At 41.6% G+C, this 25,443-nt stretch overlaps 2 protein-coding genes across 2 annotated transcripts; one reads left to right on the top strand and one right to left on the bottom strand.

The window, feature by feature from the left end:
• Window positions 1–4,296: 4,296 nt before the first annotated feature.
• Window positions 4,297–5,313, bottom strand: LOC124699614. The gene has a single exon (XM_047231892.1). The coding sequence runs from the start codon at window positions 5,288–5,290 to the stop codon at window positions 4,568–4,570; it is 723 nt and encodes a 240-aa protein (XP_047087848.1). The 5' UTR covers window positions 5,291–5,313; the 3' UTR covers window positions 4,297–4,567.
• A 10,624-nt stretch (window positions 5,314–15,937) lies between these two features.
• Window positions 15,938–23,002, top strand: LOC124699613 (calmodulin-interacting protein 111-like). Its single transcript, XM_047231891.1, is given in 11 exon segments — window positions 15,938–16,246; window positions 17,289–17,447; window positions 17,541–18,358; window positions 18,444–18,633; window positions 19,190–19,397; window positions 20,054–20,511; window positions 21,030–21,456; window positions 22,121–22,201; window positions 22,323–22,513; window positions 22,606–22,730; window positions 22,732–23,002. Coding segments are annotated over 11 exon segments (2,997 nt in total). The 5' UTR covers window positions 15,938–15,952; the 3' UTR covers window positions 22,778–23,002.
• Window positions 23,003–25,443: the final 2,441 nt, after the last annotated feature.

The following is a 25,443-nucleotide window of genomic DNA, read 5'->3' as shown; positions in this document are numbered from 1 at the left end:
ATGTGGTGGCTCCTAGGTATAAAACGCTTATCAGAGTGAGAGTGAGAACGATTGATGTCATATGGTCGCTTTAGCTATGTAGAAATGACAAGGTTTTTAATGATAAAAATTCTTCTCTTATGCAGGTCATTTACTGGTGTACGACCTTGCTCCATTCATGATCGCCACTTCAAAGATTGGAGGACCGCGACCTCTTTAGAGAGGTGTCTACACGGTTGAAGAATACGGCTAAGGAGTTTATTTCCCAACATGGATGGCTGCATAATCGGCGTATGGAAGCCAATAAAGTTTAGACTAGTTGGGTTTCTTTGTTTCTTTTACGAAGTCATATTTGGTCAGAATTGATACTCGGACGGTTGTGTGCATCTTAGTTATGCAGAGGTTAGATGTAATGCTTAAAACTTTTGAGTAATGAAACGCTCTTTATAAAAAAACTAATATTAGTACTAATAGTAGTAATTTTTCTTTTGATTTTCCTAATTTTAAGTTGACCGGAATTTAAATAAATCTCAGTCCACTTTCGAAATGTGGGATCGTGTTGCAACCGGGAAATCTCCAGTTGCGCATGGCAGGTTGTAACTAAAAGTTTCCGAGTTACACATGAGCTGGAAAAGGACTCTAATAAACTGGCAAATTTGTTTTGTTTCGTGCTAACCTATGAATTGCATATGAGAATTTAATATCTTCTCTAATTTATTTTAAGATTTAGCTATGTCTAAGTCAATTGAGATCTAGACACTCCATTTTGAGTTATCGACTGAAGCCCATTATAGAGGGTAACCGGATTTTGCTTTCATACACTCAGTTTTCATTACAAGTTGTTATTAAGTGAGATCCCATCAAAATCTCGCTTAGGCCTCGTTCGTTTTCAGGGGAACGAAACCATGCAGGGAATGGGTTGATCCCGCCCCTACACCCAATCCCAACTCACCCATGTCCACCCCTTTGGCAATAATCTCTGGAATATTTTTGTTGTTCGCTTAATCTCTCTTATCCAGGCAGGGAGGGGAAGGTGTCGCCGTCGCCCCGTCGCTCGCGTCGTGGATTTTTTTCCACGGGTCTGGTGGGGAGAAATTTTATCAGAACAAGTGAGGAGGAGCTGGACGGGATGGGCCGGGCTGTAATCCAGATGGGGGCTAAACGAAGACCTCAAATTTACTGGCCTGGAAAGAAAGCCTCGCCGGGCTAGAAACCCGGCATCGGGCCACAATCCAGGCTGATCCCTGCCTGTTAGGGATTAAACGAACAAGGCCTTATAGTTTATTTTGTAATTTCTAATTAAAATTTTAAACTAAACTATGAACTACTAGTCATCAACCCGTGCACTTGCACGGTCTAGCTACTGGAAAAGACACTTCAATTATAAATTATCTTTAGACGTATTATATGTAAGTAAATTTAAATAAAGGATTATATATATATATATATAAACACCCCTAAAAATTATGTATTAACATGAACATTTTAAAAAAAAATCGGTACGCAGTAAGCCTATATATAATAAGGTCCTGAAGTTTTGGTTTCAAAAATGGAACTTTGCAAAATACTGTATATACTCAGCGGTCATTAGAGCAACATAATTTTTCATACAGAAACAAAGCAACATTATTTTATTTTCTTAGAAAAAAGAGCTTCTATAATAGCATAAAATTCGCATCCACGCTTACAATGATCATATGATGACCATGTCATTTTCTTGAACTATAACTAATATGATAAATATGCAATATCAAAGCATTATCTATCCCATCAATTAGGTTGTGGTTCAATATAATTATAAGAGGAAAAAATAGCGATTGATGTTGTATTGCTTGCTATCAAAATGGGGAGGGCTTGCAAAGCAATTGAAAGGCTCCCAGATTACCTCAATCAATTAAGATTTTGACATATGTAACATTGGTTTCTCACTCCATTTTATAACAGTACCTTCAAGCTCTACTCCTTAATGTGTACCACCCCGTAACAAAACAATATCTAATTTCTGTAAACAGACTATTGAAATACAGTAGTGTATCAAAAGATATTGAGTTTTCAGTGGTTTAGGAATGGAGAGTTCTACATACCTAATTTTAATTCATTAGAAAACCAAACAACATTCTAGAATCACCCTCCAGGCCCCATTAGAAGCATCCACGAAAATCGCTAACAATATGATACGCGGTTTTATTGTAAAAAATGATATAAGAAACAATTGCTTAGAACACCCTTTTTTTTACTCAGCGTAATACTGGAAGAATAAATGCTAAATGCAAGGAAATTTTGAAAGAAAAAAGTATACTTTTTTTTCTTCATTAGTTTATCAGATTGACTCCAAATTTATCTATAGAGGCCTGGTCTACGTAATATAAAATTATTCATATTGATTAAAAAAAAGTAAAGTTTGGAGCTACTCGTGTAAGTTTGCCTATATTTTGTAAGGGAACAAACCACTCAAAACTAAGAAAAGCCTTTAAAGCAATTACGGAAGTTTGTGGAACCATAGGAAAAAATAAGCTTTAGTAGACTGACGTGGCTAAGAAAATGATGTGTTTATTCAACTGTTACATTCATTATTTGAAGAAATGATCCAGGAAATAACATCCAAAAGTGTCCAATGAAAGAAATTTGCAGACATGAAGTACATGTAGACGTTACTTAGCTGATGCAAAGTACCTAGCAATCCTGGGAGAACAAAACGCCCATGGTTCTAACCTTTACCCATCAATATATTCATTTCAATTCGAGTGATAGTGCGGTGTCGATAAAAAATTAGATGCTCAAATGAATAGCCATCTTCCTGGATCAGCAAACATCAGGTTCTTCTCCCTGCTTACCTACATTTACATCTTTAAGATTAGGAAAATTTATGAGGCTCATCGACAATAGTAAATATATATACAAATATCTAAGAGCAGATGGCACAACGGAATAGGAGCCCTTACATTATTATCGTACTTCTGGTTAAATACGCACAATATTTTCTCGGAATTGATTACACGAACTAAAAGTAGTTTATACTGAATAAATGAAGAAAACCGTAAACTATAGCTATCACCTTTGCCAATAATATTTCAGATTAGAGCCCTACCTCAAGCCTATCTCTGTGTTGCCTCGTTTTTGAAATCCAAAGATGGATTTTTCTTACACCGGTCTTACTGCATCCCATCATCGATTGCAGCTTCTTCAAGCCGCCATCTCGTCGGCATTCTTCTGACAGACCTCTTGCAACATAATGTCATCAGCAATAGCTTCTCGAGCATCCCTGGCATGTGTCGGCATCCAAGTCATCGACAATAGCTTTGTCTACAAATGTGATATGCATCCATTGCCGGCACAACAGCTCCCCACTTAAAAGTTAAAACTGGCTGCATCCGTTCATATAAGCTGCACTGATCTAGGTCTGATAATTTATAGCGATAGAAGAACCTTTATGCATGGTTCAGCTATCTCTGATGTATTATGTTTGGTGACAAAACTGCAACGGCATGCATTACATGAGATTAAGACAATTAGAGGAAAGAAATTCACAATCGATGCCTTTTTTAAGAATCGAGGCAACTCTTCATGTTCGACTTTGGGATGCAATATTTCAGATGCTCCAGCAGTCCAGCTTCTAGCGCTTCTCAACTTCAAACCTAGTCAATATGAGAAACAATTTATATAATCCAGATGTTACTGATCCAGAAATTATGATATTTACGTCTTTTGCAAAATAAGAATCGATGGAACTTTTTGTGAAAATCTAGTTCCATAGAAGATTGACAGAAATTTGAACCTGATTAGGGATACCCATCCAGCAATAGTATTGTTCTGGATCCGTCTTGTGATTTGCAGCAAGCAGTGTAGCTTCTAGACGCATGTGAAGAACTGAAGATACATGAAGCCAGAAAAAAGGATGCTCACGACGTACCCTTTGTTGGCCCTGCTCTTCTCTGCTTTCTAACGCATCTTGCTGATGGGTATCGGTAATAAATCAACCGGGTGTCTGCTGATTTTCTGTCACTGGCTTGGAAATCAGTGTCCGGCACCATAAGCAAATAGAGCAGACATGGCAAGAAAGATTGGGATCTGCTACTTTTTTGTGTGGTCGGCTCGTGAAATCAGCTGCGGCGGCGGGAGCCCAGCAGACACATCAAGCAAGATTGGCTTTTAGGGTAAGACGATAGACCCGCACGTGGAGAAGTTGGGGAACTGCGTTTGGCTAATCAATCCAAGGGCTGTTACTGTCTAGGAGTAATATCGGACGGATCCTATTTCTTTTTACGCAAAGATTAACGTGGTAACTCCTAGGGAGTCTCCAATTAGTAAATATAAGATATACCACAAAATGAACTATAAATGAGACTTTGAGAGATGTCACTTGCATCGCTAGTTCTCTACCTGGTTGTTTGACAAAACTAGCTAGTTTTATGTGGGTGTGGATGTGCCGTCGGCGTGAACTTTATGGAACTGTTCTCTATCTGAATGTGTACACGCAGAATCTGGAAACGAATTTACAAGTTGTTCAGCGTTAACATTTACAGGAATGGGGGCAAAGACAAGAACTCTTTTACTGGTTAGCAGCTGCTAAGCTAATTCAGCTAGTAGCCTAGTACATGCTCGCGATCTGCGGGCTACAGAAGACGAGCACCTCGTCGAGGTCGGCCTTGGAGTCGTCGCCGAACAGGCTCTCCTTGCCGTCGGCCCTCCGGGCGTACGACAGCCCGAGCCGCGACCGCGCGCGCCGGAGGTCGCCGACGCCCACGCTGGCGTCGGGCCCCGTGAACACCCCCATCACCGCTGTGAGCGGCGGGCCGATGAGCAGCCCGTCGGCGCCGAACTGCGGCCCGCCCCGCGCGTAGTCGAACAGCGCCGCGCCGCTCCCGCCCACCTTGGGCAGCACCACGGGCCCGGCCTCGTCATCGGCGGCGGCGGGCCAGTAGAAGAGGAAGGCGTCGAGCGAGTCGTAGTAGTCGTCCGTGCTGCGGTACCCCTCCGGGCTGAACCCGCCGAACCTGACGGAGCCAGCTCCGGCCGTGTAGCCGACGACGACGCAGGGGCCCTTGAAGTCGCACCGCCGGTGGAAGTCGGTCGCGCCGAAGCCGTCCACGGTGGCCCTGTAGCAGCAGCTGAGCTCCCGGCCTCTGAGGTGCGTGTTGGCCACGAGCGACATGGGGAACGGCCGCTCCACTTCGTGGTACTGGAACTGCGGCGGCGGCGGCGTGTCGGCTTCTTTCGCGCCTCTGCCCCAGTTGAAGAAGCTGCGGGGAGTGACGAAGCTTGATCTGGTCGGAGCCATCGTCGCCACCCTGCCGCTCGCCATGAACGCCATGCTACAGTACTGGTCGCTTGCTCGAGCGAAGACAGAGATCAACTACTCGATCTCGAACGAATTTTCGTTGGCACAGGCGCCCCTTATCTGTTGTTTGGTGTATAGTATTTGTCATGTAACGATGACGTGTAACAAGAATATTGGCTGTGGCGATCTCAGCTAACGACGTCTTCAAATTCCGGTGAAAATGAATTTAAGTGCAAAAAATGTCTAGAGGAAAGGGGCCGCTACATGAAATCCATCTGCTTGTTTTTTTTTTTGAAACAAAAAATCCTTCTGCTGGTTGATTTACAGTTCTACAGATTTTTAGGAGAAAATTCAGCTACATTGCTTCTTGCGAAGGGAAAACTCTCAATTAATAACCTAGGCTTCTCAAGTAGAGGGTTTTCTAGTCCTGAATTTATAATATTTACTCCCAGATCCATATTTACTTGCCCCTAAAATGGATGTATCGACAGTTAAAATCTATGTCTAGATACATCTATATTAGTGTTAACTAATATGAATCGGAGTACAAATTTTACTCAAATGTTAGTATACTAATAAATTCATGTTGCTTATAGATAAAATACATCAGATGCTCAACTTTAAATTAATAAAGCCCCCAAGTTCACACAAACTAGATTTTGTAGTGCGCCTTGGCGCACGATCCCGTGAGACTCATGTGTAGATAGGTAAGTGATAATATTTTTCTTATTATGTCTTAGAAAATATACCAAAGCACTGAAGCACGGGAATTTATAAACATAGTAACAAATATTTATATAGAACCAAAATATAATACTGATTGAGTATTTTGCTAGAAGGAATCTTGATTACCCTTAGAGTTTCATGCCGAAGGAAGTGCATGTGCAAATATTATGTAGCATAAATCTTGGAGGTCGTGCTGATGTTTTTTTTCTATAACGACAATAAAAAAAGTTGTTGTCAAATGTCAATATGATAATAGATTTCTTAGGTCTCATAAAACTTCTATGAACTATAGTACCTTATAGAAATTTGATGCATCTTTTAAATAGAAACCTGTTCCTAAGCAGGGGCACTATTAGTTGGTTAGAATATATATATTTTATAGTCGATGAATGTGGTAGATGAAATTTAATTTTTCATAATGGTGGCATCGACTTGGATATTTGTTCGATGGGAGGTAAGATAGGCGATATAAAGGAGGTAGTAATAAAGTTGTAGCGGTAGTAGATATATTTACATTGGATTACATGGCAGATAATGTTGACAACGTCGGTAGACATTTCTACTGGACTGAACCAGACGACATTGATACATGGACAGAAAGGAAGAGCTGCATATTTTTAATCTACACTAATGGTGACATGCACAACTGATAGTACGCTAAGCTTGCATGTTGAATTGAGTTAAGCATAGTACTACTGGTTTGGTTCTACTGGCTCACATCGTTGTCCTTCTCCATGGTCTCATACTCTGGCATTGGAAGGGCATGGACAGCTTCGGTGATGGCCTTGTTCTTGATCTGGGAGGACGGAGCTGGGAGATCCAAAATTTGGATGAGCCTTCCCATGTCCCCAGAGGGGTGCTTGGAGCCGAGGGGAGGTGGAGCTCGAAGCCATCAGAGGCTACCTGCTGCTCCTGCTCGTCATCTGAAGGCGCCAAAGGGGTCTGCAGCTCCAGCTCATCGTGGAAGAATTCATCAGAGTGAGTTGCGGCTAAGAAGAGGCGTGGGGCATTTGGGTACTGAGAAGGGTGGTGAGCAGCAAGAGAAAAATGGAGAAAAATACTGCAAACAATGGCAGGTGGAACCCACATGGGGATGATTTCAGTACACGAAAAAGGTAGAAATGCAAGCATATAATTGGCTGGTATGTTACCATTTCTTGTTTATCTACTACGAAGTTATACACTGAGACTCTTTGGCACTGAAAGGGTAAGAGATCGAAATCTGAAACTGAATCTATGATAGCATATGTTAACAATTCATGTTGCAATACACATTTAGAAGCAAATCTTTACAACTGAATTGCTATATCTGCGTGTTAATTAGCACCTCTACACTGGGGATGACAAATAAATAATACTGCATTGAAAAACTGTTATATTCTGCATTTTCATTTCAGTTTGATTGAGCTGCTAAACTTTATCTGAGGCATCTTAGTAAAAAGCAATATAACAAAGGGAAGAAGGGAGATGTAGTCCTTGGCACATACTAATTACAATTACCACTATACAGAAAAGCACGAAATACACAAGAGAACAACTGACCATAGCATTACATGAAACCAACTACTGATGAAAAATATGTGCAATATAATTGCATTACTATCTACATAGTGTTTTCTCAAAGTGGATTAGGTAACTTGAGCACAAAATGAACTGCATGTAATTAACTGCACTACTATCTACATAGTGTTTTCTGAAAGTGTATCATCTCTTGAATGTAACTGTTAGAGCATCATCTTCGTCCTGCAATTAATCTTGAATGTTCAGCTCATGTCTTGTCTGAACAGATGAATATCAAGATGTTAAATAACGCATACAAACATCACCGCATCAATACAAAAACAAAAGACATTTTATCCAGTACTGACAATACTTACAACTCAGTGTCAGTCATGTGAACTCTTTAGGAACCAAAAAATCCAATGCAAAAAAGGGACAGGTAACTTGATGCTTTCAATAGAGAGTGAACCACAGAAAAAACGTCAGTGCCACTCATTTAAATTTGACCATATATTCTAAGTGTTGCAAATATTTCTGAAATATTGTGTTTTCCTAGCGATTATATGCATAACAACAATATTTTAAATGTGTTAAGAAAACTATGTATACATGCACTAATCTAAGCCTGGATGTGCTAAGCAAATTATGTTGAATGAGCTGAATCTGGTAGCACGCTTCAGTATAGAGCGCCACATACACTTCTGAGCAGAGTGGAGAGTGGGGAAGAAAATTAAGTATCCTAAGCGAAATCACAAGGATATGCTGGCACAACTATGTATAGCAAGCAAGACACAGATTCAGAGATAGAACTCTGAAAGTGGCAGTACTTTATTAACATAATTTCATGGACTGGGCAGAGCAATGTAATATAATCGTGAGTAGGAAAAAAAACTTGATCCGTTAAAACATGCACCTAATAAGATCATTTTGCCATATGTACTTATTTATTATTGTAAAACAAAACATGCAAACTGGACTAATAGCTCCCTTTCACCTATCACATCACAGAGCAAGGATTTAATTAAAAAAGTAGTCCATTCATCCCTGAACTCTTCTGGCTGCATAAAAGTGGTATAAATTACAACTACAATAGAATGTGAGCAGAATTCCTTTCACTAATCACATCAAAGAGCAAGAATTTAATATAAGAAAGTAGTCCATCCATCCTTGAACTCTTATGGCTGCATAAAATTACTTTATAATCTGTGTACATAATTATCACAAGAATGAAAAGAAAAGCTGTATAAACACAGTGACGTATTGGCTAGACCAAGTGACAACACAAATGCAAAGAAAATATTAGGAAGTAATGGTTGGGGCATCAGCTTTATAAGCAGGGTATCACCATCCAGCTTAACTAAAATTTTCAAGTGGTGGGATAAATCAAAAGATTAAGAGAGAAAAATATCTAGTAATTCTTGAAATTATCATGTTGTAAAAGAAAAATGTCACAATCGGCATGGCATGGAGATCAGTAGATCACATATAAAATTTACAATTGTACAAAAATCACAACCATCACAGGTCATACAATTTTTTGTGTGATGAGAAGTTATCATGTGCCAAGTTCAGTTTATAATGGGTAGGCGTATATATTTGTGCATGTACAACCTTTTACCATGAATCTGTAGTACAAAGCAAGCATGAACGAATCACAACCATCACAGGTCATACAATTTTTTAAGCAAAATTCAAGATATAGGTCTAGTACATGGTACCTATATCTTTTGTGGTGGTCTGAGGCTGCATCAGCATTGTCACTCTAGCATTTTATCCCAACTAACATGGTCATACTACTTTCTGAGCTGCTGAAGGAAGAAGGGGATCGTCAGCCAACACACATGCACACACACACACATGAAAACAGAGAGAGGGAGACGAACCTGCAGATCAACAACGCTGTTGAGGTAGCCCCAAACGCCGATCTCATGATAGCGGCGACATCCATCTCTATTTCATTTCATTTACAGTCATCAGCCTTTTGTAAAGATCCATAATTAAAAACATGCCCTATCAAACAAAATAAATGCACAAACAAATCATCTTCTCGGAGTAGTATTTATCCGGGCCTTTGCACAAACAGCCTATGTGCACACATGTAGCATAACTATTTAGCAAATCCTAAAACACGTTATAGTTGCTAAAATATTTTTAGCATTGCACACGGGTAGAGATTTCGAGTAAAAATAAAGTAAATAACATGCCAAGACAGAAGACACATGCAAATATCATGAAATTTGTGGAGATCAAGGCTTGTATTATATTTGTTTCACTTATCAACTTTCCATATAAAATTTTGAGATTTCAATAGAAAATAAAATCATCAATATAATAGGTTAGCGAATCTGCAATGTCACAATTAAACTTTAATTCAATCAAAGAGACCAGACAGTCGGACCAAATCTATACAACATGGTAACAAACCCCACACATTATGTTTTATCTGGGCACACACCTCAATTTCCCATAGCATCCTACCTTTTGAAACTTGCCAACTGAGAAGGTACTGGCTAGTTTGCATAGCTTGACCTATTGGGGGATTAAACAGAGATGGTCGATGGAATTAAACAGAAGGATCTACTTTGATGTAACATACTAAATAGAATAGAATTGGTCGTGAGATAAAACAAGGTGGGAAATACTCACAAATGACAGCGTGAGAGCGCGAGACAACTGCTGATGGCGTTGCTTGCACATAAAATTAGATAGGTATAATCCGCACATAGATGTTTTTAATCCACCATTGACTGTTAAAGATAACTGAGTACAAATAGGAATATCCGAAAGGAAAATTTAGAGTATTACCTTGCTGATGCCTATGGTAGCCTCACGTCACAGGTCTAACGGATGCTCTGGATCATCATTGTCATTCCGGGAACCTGCGCCAGGCCTTCACTCAGCCTGTAGTAGTTGTGAAAAAAGGGGGTAACATAGAAAACAAGTTGAATCATATCAAAGATTCATCAATAAAGAATTTATCCTAGATGAACTATATAAGAAACCAACACGTGGATAAAGATATGTGCAATGTTTGCTTAATCAAAGTTGTGCCCACAGCCACAACAATATTTACAAGCAAGAACCATGTTATACCTTTGCAATGGCATTAACAAACACAATATTGACGCCATTTCAGCATATTCAAGAACATCTGTTTTGCCTTAAATACATTGAGTCCTCGCATTCTCAGGAAGCTACATGGTGAAGATAGCAATCAGTTTTGGCTCATCTTTAATGCAAATCAGAAAACATCTGATCTCCTACAAGTTGAGGTGTAAAATATCTGTTTGTTATTTACACAAACATACAAAATATTCTAGATAATGGATTAAGCTGGCATACTGTGCATAATTAGGCATGTATAAAATCATGTGGACACAATGGTACGCTTAGCGAGACACTGACGCTAAACTTTGCAACCAACAACACACTAAAATCCAAAATTTAAGTCACTCCAATATTGCAATGGCATGGTTCTTATAAGTAATGCATTGCTTGATGTCTCGCCACTCAGATAGACATGCCATGATCTGCTACAACCTGATAACTGGAGTTCAGCACAGCAATTTTGGAGCATTTGCCCCCATAAGCAGCTGATTAAATCACTCTCACTACCAACTGCATGGAGATTCCTCGGCTGAGCCTGGACAGCCGCCCAGGCTCACCGAGCCAAGGCTCCGCCAAAGATATCCATACAGATCAGACAAAAGGTAGTATTTTGCAGAATAATTAAGGAATGAATATCATGGCATTGCCAAAACTAAAACTCTTGCAGAAATTAAATTGGCATTAACCATAAGGGAAGAGCCATTAAATTCATCCGCACAGACATCTAGATGTCATAGTTATTCTATAAATTAAAGTACTGGAAAGGTACAGGAGTCGAGTGATTTTTCTTTGCAAACATTGTTCCACTGATTTTTGTTCATGGTGGGATGAAAACATAAACAAAAAATGAGATAGAACTCCTAACTTCTTTGAAGCATCAAGAGGCCCAATAGTGATTCTCAAGAGAGGCGAGGTAGTTCACCCATTCAAAGAAAAGTCCTGATATTGTAATTTATTTTTTAGCAAAGCGAAGTGGCAACCTCACATCTAGGAACCAAACCAGGGAGAGTGCAGGATGGGTTGGCACAGTAAAAGAAAAACCTATCTGAATTTGTAAATCAATGTACACCTGAGCAAACCAACATCACGTGAATAGTTCGTTTACCAATATCAAGACAAATGTATGCAGAAAAAACAAGAACTAAGGTGGAATTTACAGACATAAAACATATATATGAAATAGGCCTATCAAGAAATCCTTTCATAGGCAGATGGGTTAGAATCTCATGTACTTGGTTTGCCCCCATAGCTCCTCCTTAGGTTAATACACCTAATCTACCACACAAGACAATTAAGGAGGTCCCAATCATGTTAGAAGTAAGGTTGATGCAAAAAAGATCACCTCGATAAGGTGGAATCAGCCTCCTTTGGGTCGAAGTATGTCACGTGAGGCATCACTTAAGGGATACACGCCATTATAGTCGTTCGTGTGTACAACTGGATTCGTTTGATATCTTAATAAAGCGGCCGTATGCATCATTTTGATGCAGAGGCTGGGGAAACCCATTTCGAAAAAATTATAGATCGAACCACGTCTCAAATACCTATAGCCATGGAGAATATCTTAATGATACCATGCCAGAGAAGAAACATATCATTAGAGATTGCAAAATTTCTTGCAAAGAGAGAATACCTCTCAGTTCTTCCCAATGGAATATTGAAGCATCATATGTATTCAAAGTAGCCATGCCGCTCAGGAGATCCATTTCAAAATACAGAAATGTTTTGCACCTCAAATCACAATGAAAATAACCAGGGGAAATGTGCCTGAGTGACTTGAGGAGATGCTTTAGTGGGTTTAATTTCACGGGTACAGAAGTATGAATATAGTCCAATCCCAATCACTGCAATCAAGATTCCAAGTACCTTTACTGCATCCAAGAACCTCTTCATCTGTTCTCAATCAAGAAATCAATAGAGTGAGTAACCTTCTTAGACTTTTGTCAATCACCTTGTTGGCATAGATAAACAGATCTGCACAAATAGTCCAATCCCAATCACTGCAATCAAGATTCCAAGTACCTTTACTGCATCCAACAACCTCTTCATCTGTGCCCAATCAAGAAATCAAAAGAGTGAGTAACCTTCTTGGATTTTTGTCAATCACCTTGTTTGCATAGATAAACAGATCTGCACAAATAAACAAAACTTCTAGGGATTAAATCTAGAGAGAGAATAAGGAAGAGTTTAGAACTCTAGGTTCTAGATTCCATGGGTCAGCTTTGGTTGTGGACCCCTCTATTATGCAGCACGCGCTCGTGCAGGAGCACGCAAGCATGACGGCGGGGGAGGGGATGCGGGGAACAGGGGCTATTGAAAAAAAACCGACGAACCAGAGGCAGAGCATGACCCCCGGCGGCATGCTTAGACTCGCGGCGTCCGGACGCTACCCAAGCTCCACCATCCCACCCGTATCTCTCTTTTTCTAGGCGCAGAAGGAGGGCTGAGAGAGAGAGAGAGACCTGTGAGCCTGGCGGAGCATCTTAGGAAAGGCATGGGGAAATAAGAACAGAAGAGAAAACCACCCAGATAAACCAAAAACTAAAACGTAAATAGGCCTAGCTCGTCCAGGGGCGCGCTCACCACCGATGCCCACGCGCGCGCTCGACGCCGACGCCCACGCGCGTGCTCACCTCCGCCGATTACCACGCGCGCTCACCCGCCGACGCCGACGCCCACGCGCGTGCTCACCTCCGCCGATTACCACGCGCGCTCGCCGCTGCTGCCGCTGTCGCCCACCCGCGACGAGGTACGGCCAGTGCGCCACCAAGGAAGGCTGCGGCCTCCCATGGCTCTGCATCGCCGGAGCCGACGAAGACGAGACGAGCATGCCGTGCCAGCCAGAGCCGCTCGTCCTTGTCCTTGATGACCCAGAGCGGGAGGACGCGTGCGACGACTGCTCGCTGGAGAAGAGGCCGACCGCGGAGAAGAGCGGGATATGGTGAGGCGGCGGCGGCGGCGGCAGCGGAAGAACGACGAGATTGGGGGAGGAAACGATAGGGGATTGGGGGAGGGAACGCACGAATGGCTAGGGTTCTGGTCCCGGACTGGAGTTTTGTCTCATCCAATCGTCCCACAAGGAAATACCCAATCTACCCTTGTGGGTGGAGATATTTTGCACGACCTGAAGGCAAGACCGACCGAATAAAATCCACCTGCAGTCACTGACATGAGGGCCCGGATGGAAGTGGGACCCCCGTGCAGTCACTGGCGGGTAACACATGGCCATTGCATGGGGTTAGCTAGTGGGAGGGCCAATTGGAACACTCATGAATAAACGGATGAGATGCAAAGTGGGGCAAAGATGGGGTGATCCGACGGCCGAGAAGCTCAAAATGCTGTGAGAGCCCCATGGGGGTGCAACAATCATACCTTTAGATACCATCGCATGCTACGACACACAACTTAACTAAATGGTTCATGGTGCAAGAGCATCCCTACTCAAGCGACGTGATAAGATGGGCTTGCCTCCCCTAAAACAGACCGATGTAGCAACTTAGAGAGGACACTCTCAAGTCTTGCTAGGTTTACATGTTCTAGATGACATTCCACGGTCTCACTTGAAACTTGAAAGCAGTGGCATGACACAATGCTAACCTTGTGTGTGTGTCCAACATTGCTATTTTCGGGGCCGGCGCGGTGTCGTTGTTGGGACCGCCGGTGGAGATGCTCTTAGACCAACTCTAGCAGATCCTATAAAACGAGCTAAACTGTATCTTTCTGGCCGGTTTACTGTTTCGTTCGGTTTGCGTCGCTAATCAGCTCCCTTAGCGGCCTAGTCCGTAAACATTTCACGGGGCCCATGAAATTATCGGTGCGACCGGTATATATAGAGGATGATGCGGCATGTACGGTATAGAAACCCTACTTCCCCTCCGTCGCATCCGCCGCATCCGCCACACCCACCCCGACCCCTAGATGCCTCACAACGGTAATTCCGGGATGAGGGCGGCCGGATTGGGGGCGGAAGCGCCCCACCATGAGCAGCTGGTTTTCAGCAGTGTGGTGGAGCGCATGGTGTTGAAAAAGCTGGGGCCTCGTGCCGTCTGGGAAGCTCGCCACGTACGTCAATTCCAGCGAGGGGTCGGCCTTCTCGTGTCGTCGCTGCCGCCACTCTCCATCACCATTCGACTATGAGGCGATCTCGTACGAGTAGGAGGCGCCAGCGAAGCGATTCGACGACGGAGACTACGTAGACAACGACGAGGAGAAGGCGGCCGCGATTGAGGTGGCCCGCATCATCACCGAGGCCGATGCGGCCGCGACGTGGAAGCGCGAGGAGGCCAACGCCGTTCCTACACACCTTCGAGGCTGCTCAGAAGGAGGCCGATGTCCGCTTCATCAAGATCGAGTGCGCCGTCCATTGCGCCATGCGTCTACAGGCCCCAGCTAGGTATCCCACGACCTTTTTTTTTTTTTGTAAAACCAGGTTAGCAGCCCCGTACAATTAGGTTTTATCTTGTTGCTTTGTAAAATCTATGATGTATATAGTTGAATTGTACCGACAAACTCGAACTGCGATGCACTCATAGTTTAATTCTCTAGCGAAATTTAATTTCAACTTAATCGGTTCGTATTTACGAGATCTCATCTTCGGGCGATCTGGAAACGGAAACAAAACTGAGTTTTCCTTGTCTGACTCGCGATTTTAGGGACGGGATTTAGGAAGCAGATGTGGTGCACATGAGCATGAGCACGAGTGCTCATGGTTTTCAAAATATTTAAAAATTGTATATTTATGTTTTAAAAATCGTCATATCTATTTCATGAATACATATATATGTTCTGGATACTCGTGCAAAGTTTCGGTAAAAATTTCATCATATTTTGAGCTACAGGAAAAAAACAAATTTGTGGCTACATATAGAGGTAGATATTTGTGAGAATTTATCTTCTTTTAATAGCTCAAAATACAACATGTGTTTCTCCCAAATTCATACCGTATCATCTTCAGAATGTTTATATGTATGTGGATATTTAATTTCAATTTTTTTTAAAATTTAAAAAAATGATTTTTAAAAAGCATGAGCACTGCTGCTCGTGTGCCAAAGACAGTTTTCGCGAGATTTAAGCAACTTTAAGCAATCTTGGCTGTTAAACCCTACGGACCGACCGACCGAGCCGAGTTTCCCTTCTCCTACCTCCCGACCCCAGCCGCCGCTCCGCCGCCTCTTCTTCCCCCACGCTTCCACCGCTGCTCGCCCCCTTGTCTCCTCCCGCCACCGCCACCGCGCGGCCTCCGCTGCTCGACAACACGCCAGCTTCCGCTACCGTGGCCCGCCGCTTCCACTCCCCACCCCCCTCCCGTCCGTGCTGCAAGAAGACGTGCTAACCCCCCACAAGCTCGCCGGAGCCGCCGCCATGTCTTCCAAGGGAAAGAAGAAGAAGCCGTCGGCGTCCCCGCAGCCGTCCCCTCGCACCCCTCCCTCACGCGCCCGTGAAGCTCCCGGCGGCTGCACACTAGACCTACCGTCCACCGCCGCCGCCGCGGCGGCGCGGTACCCGGAGCTCGTGCCCCGTGGAGGCGCCGGTTGTTTCGCCGGCACCGTCGCCGATGTGGTCCCCAGGGGCGGCACCCACGCTGCCGAGGGGAGGCTCTGGCTCTCGGAGCCCGCCATGGTCGCTGCCGGGCTGCGGCCTGGGTGCCTCGTCTCTGTATGCTCCTCCCCCTCCTCCTCCTCCTCAAGATTTAGGATTACTTTCTGCACCAAACTTGATTTTTTAACTAAGCATTAGGCTCCGTTTGGTAGCGAAGTATATTTGAAGTATTTATGAAATACTGCAGTTTCTAAAAATACTATGGTTTCAAATACTTTGTGGTGTTTGGCTAGAGCATAAAACTGCAGTTTCAATACTTCAGTATTCTCCAAAACAAAGTATTTTCACAGTATTAGAAAAGGAGATCTGGACCACTTTTTTCCAAAACTGAGAAACGCTAGAAAAAAAAGTTCCTCCAATCTGGTCGAAGCATTATTTTCTATTTGTATTTAGCCTAAAAAGCGGTTAAGGGGAGGGTGAAACAACAGTTCCCAAACACCTTGCATTTTTTTGCTAAAACTGAGGAATACTACAGTATCATGAAACTGCAGTATTTCATGCCCTAGCACTAAAATACTTCAGTTTTGAAATACTGTGGTTTCGAAAATATGAAGCTCCCAAACGGAGCCTTACACTTGTCTCCCAGTGCAAGTTACCATGCTCCATTTAGCGCCAGCTCTTTTTTGCTCCATCCGTCCATGAAACTTGTCTTAACTTTGTCCAAATTTAGGTGTATCTAAAATTTGGAAAAAGTTGAGACAAGTTTCATGGACGGGACGGAGTATTACATTTTCGCTTGCAGAAAGAATGAAGAAAATATAATTTATCATACTGCAGTGTAAAATAAGATTAATACTGTGGTTTGGATCATGAGTTTTCCTTGCAAAAAGAATGAGGAGAACATAATTTATCATACTGCGGTGTAGAAGATACTTAACTAGAAGCTGCAATCCATTTATTCGTAGCATTTGGCAGCGACATCGTATACATATGCAAAGTTAGTGTGCTGTTACTGTACCAAACTTAACGTATACACGAGAGAATCCTGATTGTAGAACTGACCTTCGAGCTTTACTCTGAATTATTCCAATAAACCTAACATTAGCTTACCAGCGTCTATCTATTATCACAAGTCATCTGAGCTCTGTTTCCTTCTTAGGTGTCACTCATTGCTTCTAGTAGCAGCTTAGATGCCTTCCCACTTGATAGCTTATTTGAGGAGTGCAACAGATTCTTTGATCTTGATGTGAACAATGATCTCATGTCTAATGAAGCTGGGGTGAACTTTGTGACTGCAACAGTGTTTCCTTCACGTGAGGTATATGCACCTTCTTATCTTTATTCTTTTGGTTTCCAAACATGGCTAATCCCAAACTGTAGAAGTTTCTGATTGGATGGTCAATCTTATCAGGTTCAAAAGAATGATATCAAGCTCTCCTGGGACCTTGCCTGCATGCTGGGATACCCTTCAGTAGGTCGTCCTTTGCTTATTAGTCCCCTATATACATCTCAAGCCCCAAAACAAACAGATGGTGGTGAAATTTTGCGGGTGATAAAGTGCAGCGATCTGTACCTTGGTCTAGTTCCACTGAAAGGGGTGGCAGAGTCTGATAGCCATCCTGTAAGAAATGTGGTGGTTCCAGAGTCACCTAAAAAGATCCCTTCAACTCCTCCACGCAGGAATGAATCCCATGATGGTGCGTCTAACAGTGGCTCTTCATTGTGCTTGAACCGAGCCACTGCAAAATCAGCACTAGCAGATGATAAAATTAACGAGTTGCTGCAGACTTGTGCATCACGGTGGCTCAGTGGTAGGCACTTGCTGAAAGGAAACTACATCCCCCTCTCAATGTGTGGGAAACTATCTATGTTCATAGTTTTGCGCGCAGAAATAGATGGTTCTGCCCTGGATGTAGTGCATGAGAAAAGCAACTCACTGTGTAATGCGGAGGTCTCTGCTAAATTTGTCGAAACCCCTGCTTCATTCCTTGTCAGCAGAACCACAAAAGTGCATCTTTCTGATTTGTCATCTTCAGAGGAGCTTGGGCCAGATAAGCCAGTGTCCCCATTAGAATATTTCATGAGTGCTGATACAGGAAAAGAAGATTCCAATCATGATCGAAGGCTTGGTGGGTTATCTGAAGTGTCAGCAAAACTAAAAGAAATGATTTCATTTTCTCTGTCAGATCGAATTGGTTTGCCAAAGCATGGTTTGCATGGTTTGCCAAGGTACAGCACGATTTGTTTGCCAAACCCCTTTAGATCTCATATGCATTTACTTTTGAATTTACAATATACTGTTGGTTGATTTCAGGTACAAAGGTCTTCTTCTGTATGGTCCACCTGGAACAGGGAAAACCTCTCTTGCTTCTTCATGTGCCTATGATCTGGGAGCCAATCTTTTTACAGTCAATGGACCAGAGATCGTTAGTCAGTATCACGGTGAAAGTGAACAGGCACTGTATGATATTTTCACTTCAGCTAAGCAAGCTGCACCTGCTGTGGTTAGATTTTGTTCTAATGCCCAACTACTTTTATTGTCATGTCAATCAAAGTTTAAACTCCTATTATATTTAATATAACTTTTTTTTATCGTGTGGGTACTGAAATGAGCAATACTTTGCTGACCACTTTCTCAACCTTGTTAAAAATGATTCCTATCCTCAGATGGTTACTCTTTAGTATGTAAATAAAAAGATTTGGTAAAAGCATTCAACATCCCTACATTTAGGGAACCTCGTTCTTTACACTTTTTTTTATATATTTCAAGTAAAGTTATCATTCTAAAGTTGAGTTAACACAGTTGCTGCAGTTGAAGCAGATGAAAAGCAAACACTCTTTTGAAGTTTTTTTTTGGGGCAATTAGGTGCTTTCATTCATTGTTTATAAATCGTTGCATCTAGCTCAGGGCAAATATAAAGTTACTGATCTTTTAGCAATAGCTGCTGACTATCAATGATTCAACTTTTATGGTTTCTCTATACTATGGTGAGGAAGTATGTAGTGTCTTACTTATGGCAAGAGTGTGAATTGATAATATGTATCTTCATTGGCATTTAGATATTTATTGATGAATTGGATGCGATTGCTCCAGCCAGGAAGGATGGGGGCGAGGAATTATCTATTAGAATGGTTGCCACTCTGTTAAAACTGATGGATGAGATAGGCCATAATGATCGTGTTATCTTGATTGCTGCTACAAATCGTCGTGAAAGTATTGATCGAGCATTACTACGCCCAGGAAGATTTGATCAAGAAATCGAAATAGGTAGAAATCTCTGATGCTCTTCATGTTGTACCGTAGTTTGTAGCTAGGATAGGATAGTGCTAGTTTATTTCTTTTCTTTTCTGTTTTGTTTGGTTTTGGTCGTCAACTGCTGGTGGTATATAGATATGTACCACTTAGACTTCTTCATCGTCTTCTAATATAAAATGACATGAAATTCGATCGTGTTTGAGAAAAAATGCGGGTGTGATCTACTCTACACATACATCTTACTCTTTTAAGCTACTGTCTGTAGTCATCCCCTAAAAGAAGTTATTTTGTTCCACTAAAACCAAATGCTAATAGATGTGCCGGATAATGTAGCTTCTTTGGCAGTAACATTATCCATTTACGATGGTCTAAACAACTAATTCGAGGCAACTGATATCTTTTTACCAAAATTAGCTAATTGATTATCTTGCTTTTTAACTTTTTATTGGAGTAATTTGTGCTACTTAAGAGATATTATACCCCGTAAACTGTTATTTGTATCACCGTAGTGCTGTTTTCATAACTTATGTTGAAATGAGGTTGGCCATGCACTTATAGATGTGATCAAATGCGATCTGACGATCATTAATGATGGACTAGTTTAGTTTTTAGTCTAAATTGGAGCTAATAATTATTGATTTTGTTGTCTGCGAAATGGTCACTTGCAGGAGTACCATCTCCAGGACAGAGACTGGACATACTTCGCCACCTCCTAATTGGAGTTCACCATTCTCTCACTAGTGAGGAAGTTGAGTCACTTGCTTTCGCCACTCATGGGTTCGTGGGTGCTGATCTAGCTGCACTCTGCAATGAGGCTGCATTGAGTGCTCTTCGGCGTTATATCCTTGTAAAAGAAAGTTCAAGTCAACTACTTGGTGATCATGCCACTAACGCAAAGAAGTCTAATATTCGAGAGATTGATGCTCCTTTGGGGTATGAAATAACCTCATTATCGTCATCTCTCTCAAAGCTAACCATGTCAACCGAGGATTATCCCTGGACCAATAAAGGCAATATCACAGAAAGTAGCAAGCCTGATGACAAGAAAGATGATTTGCTATTGTTGGTGACTAATGATGACTTTGAAAAGGCTAAAATGAAAGTTAGACCAAGTGCAATGCGTGAGGTAGCATTTTTACCCACGATATCTGTTCATTTTTAGTGTTTCTTTTTCAGATTTCTTCTCGTATTACTTGCTATGGTCTCTGTCACGATTATGGTTTCTAAGGCGGGAAGGCATGCTAAGGCATTCTACCCCCGCCTTACCGCCTAAGCCTAAAGCGGGCAAATTTCCAAGGCGCCTTATCGCCTAATCGTCCTAAGGTGGACGCCTTAAAAACCATGGCCATGATAGTTCTTGTTTTGTAAGCGAGACTTCTTGTACCTGGTTTTTCCCTTTCTATGTGTTAGTGTCAATATTTTCGTTCATGAACTCCAACTGATGAGCAGTGAAAACTAGGCTAAAGCTTGCACATTTCTGTGTGTACTAAGTTCTGGCATCACAATTTAATTTAGTGTAAGGTGCTTTTGATTTGATTTGATAAAAGCTTCCTGGTTTGTTATTATTGTATGGGAAATAAACACCAATATATTTGTGATCTGTAGAAGGTTGCATTGTTAATGGTTCCAACATTTCGTGTACAGGTTATGCTAGAACTTCCAAAAGTAAAATGGGAAGATGTTGGTGGTCAAGCCAGGATCAAGAAGCAGCTAATTGAAGCCATCCAATTACCACAGAAATGCCCAGAGACATTTGAACGCCTAGGGATCCGCCCCCCTAGAGGATTGCTAATGATTGGACCACCAGGTTGCAGTAAGACATTGATGGCTCGCGCCGTGGCTTCTGAAGCAAAAATGAATTTTCTCGCGGTTAAGGGTCCTGAACTTTTCAGCAAATGGGTTGGTGACTCCGAAAAGGCAGTGAGATCACTATTTGCGAAGGCGAAGGATAATGCACCTGCAATATTATTTTTTGATGAAATAGATGGGCTTGCAGTAACTCGTGGCCATGGGAATGATGGCATATCTGTTGCTGATAGGGTACTCAGTCAGTTGCTACAGGAAATGGATGGTAAGCTTTAATACTTCCTTAAGGACTCTTGTTTTATCCATGATGTTAGTTGGTGATCCATGATGTTAGTCCACCAACTGGCCACTTGTTACCTCAGGATTTATTAATAGTTTAGTACTGGAAGGTGGTTACTCTTTGTGATTATACACTGTCGTTCATGCAATTAATGACCACACAAACTAAGTACGCAAATAAAGGTTGGATATGATGTTTCTACTGTTTCTCTGGGTTCTACTGCATGTATGTGGTTCATTCTTGATACAAGTAACAGAATAATATTATATACTCGCTCCATCCAGAAAAGGATGTCCCAGATTTATCTAAATTCGGATGTATCTCTACACTAAGTAGTGTCTAAATACATCCGAATTTAGACAAATCTGAGACATCCGTTTCGGGACGGAGGGGTTAGTAAAAACCTAGGTTATGTTCATTGCTTCCAACAAGGCGTTCACAAAAATGAGCACTTAATGTTAATGGCCCTAATGATAATTGCTAGTCAAATAAAGGCTCTGGTATCTTATTAGTAGCTGTGCTTTTTGTCATTTGCTTGTCTTTTCATTCTTAGTTGCAAATGCTGATAACCTGCTATGTGGACTCATGTTACATGTCTATTCTCTGTTAGGTTTTACTCATGCATAATAATTTACTATGTTTGCAACAGGTTTGGACCAAAAGATTGGTGTTACTGTTATTGCAGCTACAAATCGTCCTGACAAAATCGATATTGCACTTCTGAGGCCAGGTCATTCTTAACACTATGGATTATGCACTTGAATTTCATGGCCTAGGTTCATTACATAGGCGACACATATATTGTTTTCTATATTCTGTTGGTTTAACATCATGCATGATCTGTGCACTAGGTCGTTTCGATAGACTGCTTGATGTGCGACCACCTGATGAAGCTGACCGTGAAGATATTTTCCGGATTCATACGCGCAGCATTCCGTGCAGTCCTGATGTCGATTTGAATGAACTTGCTAGGCTAACAGAAGGCTACACCGGTGCCGACATAAAGCTTGTCTGCAGGGAAGCCGCTGTTGCTGCGCTTGATGTATGTTACCTGCTCTTTCCCCATTCTGGCACATTAGGATTATTCATATTTTCGCTAAAAACATGATGATAACTTGCTTCTATTTTCATCAGGAGAGCTTTGACATTCCAGAAGTAGGAATCACACACTTCAAGTCGGTAATCGATCGAGTAAAGCCATCAGATATGAAGTTCTACCGAGAACTTGCATCACGATTTAGCCGATTCATTGATGACACAGAAAGCAACACTGCCGATAGAAGATACTGAACCTGCCATTTCATAGCCGATAAGATTCTTATGTCCGTAAATAGAGTTCACTGTAAGCACATTCCTTATCTTGTTCGCACAACCTCAATGACTCGCCATTCAGTTCTAAAATGTTCTTTTGTACTTTATATGGTCCCATTAGTCTCAGAAGTAGTCAGCACAATATTGCAATCCAGAAGAACTGGTCAATCTGGTATAGTTTGGAAATTTAGATTATGAAAAGGCGCATGAGAGAAATAGTTGGGAGTTATGGTAATGATTATGTTCTTTTGTACTTTATATGGTCCCATTAGTCTCAGAAGTAGTCAGCACAATATTGCAATCCAGAAGAACTGGTCAATCTGGTATAGTTTGGAAATTTAGATTATGAAAAGGCGCATGAGAGAAATAGTTGGGAGTTATGGTAATGATATGCTTGCTTCTAGAGGTTTTGGCACCATTCGGAAGAAGCTGATTAGGAGTATTTTGGTTGAAACATGTAAGTTCTTAACATAATTGCAATGGTAACTGTTTGTTGGCTGGCAAAAGTTTAAAGCAGGGTGATTCTCTCACCTATTCTTTTTAATCTGGGAGCTGATGTCTTCTTGAAAATGCTATTGTAAGCTGCTGATTCAAATTTGATTAAAGGTCTATTATCTCATGTTATGCCTAGTGGTGTCGCTAGCTTACAGTATGCTGATGGCACCATTTTTTTCTGAGGAAACAGAGGAATATGCTACAGTAAAAAACTGAAGTGGATCTTGAGTTGTTTTGAAGGAATTTCTGGTATGAAAATAAACTATTGTCAGAATGATTCACTATCAATAAATTTTGGGGATTATTTAGCTAGGAAATATGCTTTAATCTTTGTTGTAAACAAGTACTTTGCCTTTCAAATATTTGGGGGTGCCTTTGCACTGTAAAAAATCAAGAAAGGAAGATTTCCAACCTATAATAGACAAGATTATGAAAATAATTTGTGGGTGGAAAAGGAGATTTCTCTCCTATGCAGCTAGGCTTGTTTAGATTAAAGCTTGTCTCTCAAGTATTCCTGTGCATTTACAATCTATCATAAAATTCCCTAAGTGGGCGATTAAAATTATCAATTCTTAGTTGAGTTTTTTTTTCTGGGATAACTTGGGATATAAGCTACCACCTGGTTAACTGGGATATGGCATGCCAGAAAAAAAGAGTGGTGGTTTGGGTGTGCATGACCTAAAAGAGTTGAATCTCTGTCTTCTTGCTTCCTGGATCAAACATTATAATCTAGCTGAGAATTTTTTTTAGAAAACAATAGTGGATTACAAGGTATGATACTTCTCACCCTAATTTGCTTTGGACATCTGACAGAAATGCCTCTCCTTTTTGGAAAGGGGTGGCTTGGGCTGCTAATGCAGCCAGGTTTGGGTGCAGATGGAAAGTAGGAAATGTCGTTTTAGTCAAGTTTTGGGAGGATATATGGTTTGGACATTGTAGCTTGGCAACTCTGATCTGGGGTGTTCATGTCATTGTCAATGAGAAAAACTTCTCTTTGGATGAGGTTTGAGATGGCACAAATATCAAACTCACCTTTGAACGGGCAGTCAATGAGGAGCTTATGCTCCAATGGTTTGAATTGTTAGCTATTGTGCAAAATGTCATTCTGTCTGCTGATTTGGATAGCCCCATCTGGATGTTTAACCCATATGGTGTTTATACAGTAAGTCTTTTTATGCGGTTGTTCATTTTAGAGGGTTTGTACAAGTTCATACCCCTGAAATTTGGAATATTACTGTTCCACCTCGAATACACGTGTTCTTTTTTATTGTTGTTCAGGAAAAATAAACTATTCACCCGTGATAATTACTTTCAAAAAGGAGACATGTTGATGACATGACTGTATTCTGCTCTGAACCTGAAATCTCACCACCTGTTCTTTCCCGTACTGTTGCCCCTCTTCTTTGGAAAGTAATATCTGCTATAGAGAATCTTTGGACCTTGGGAGTGATTACGAATCTATTGCTGGTAGCTTACCCTCAAGAAAAATGGTCATGTTAACATGATTTCATCTAAATGTTGTCTGGTGTCTTTGGACTTCATGAGCTCTGTTTCCAGGGCCGACAAAGGTTAATGGATGTATGGGACAGATTGACGTGAGTCATGCGTGGGTGAAAAATACAATGCAAGCCTCTGTGCGAGGATAAACTGATATATTATATCAGGTGCACGTAGAAGTGAAACGAGCTATCAGTATAGCCTGGTGCGTGTGTGTGTACATCATATGAACTACAAACAACTCAAGGCCATCTCTCTTTCGCCCAAGACTTGATTGATCAATGCAGGCAGGGCGTACGAAATTCATCGACCCCTATTTTTCTAGAAAAAGCTCGCACCAGATTGTTAAATGCTCTTGTTCATATGATCATACCTGTGCACATTTTGGTCTGTTGGAAATGAAATTCCAACGTGTGTGTAAATTTTCTGCAAAGTGCGCACCAAAATTCAGTAACCCATGTCCGATTAATCTGCAAGAGGCCCAGAACCAAGACGACCAATATTGCAGGAAAAAAAAAGACGACCAATATTGCATCGAGGAGTCACAGGCGAAATTTTGGCGCGAAGAGTCGATTCCAGAGCCCGCGAAAACGAGACCACGCAATAAAATGGTCGAAGAATCTTTCCACACGCCGCAACATTCCCCACTCCCAGAGCGCCTGCTCCCCC

The sequence above is a fragment of the Lolium rigidum genome, chromosome 3 (assembly GCF_022539505.1).
Source record: "Lolium rigidum isolate FL_2022 chromosome 3, APGP_CSIRO_Lrig_0.1, whole genome shotgun sequence".
In the NCBI taxonomy this organism is placed as follows: Eukaryota; Viridiplantae; Streptophyta; class Magnoliopsida; order Poales; family Poaceae; genus Lolium; species Lolium rigidum.
Note: the sequence above shows the minus strand (reverse complement) of the source record. Positions and strands in the feature narration are given on the sequence as shown.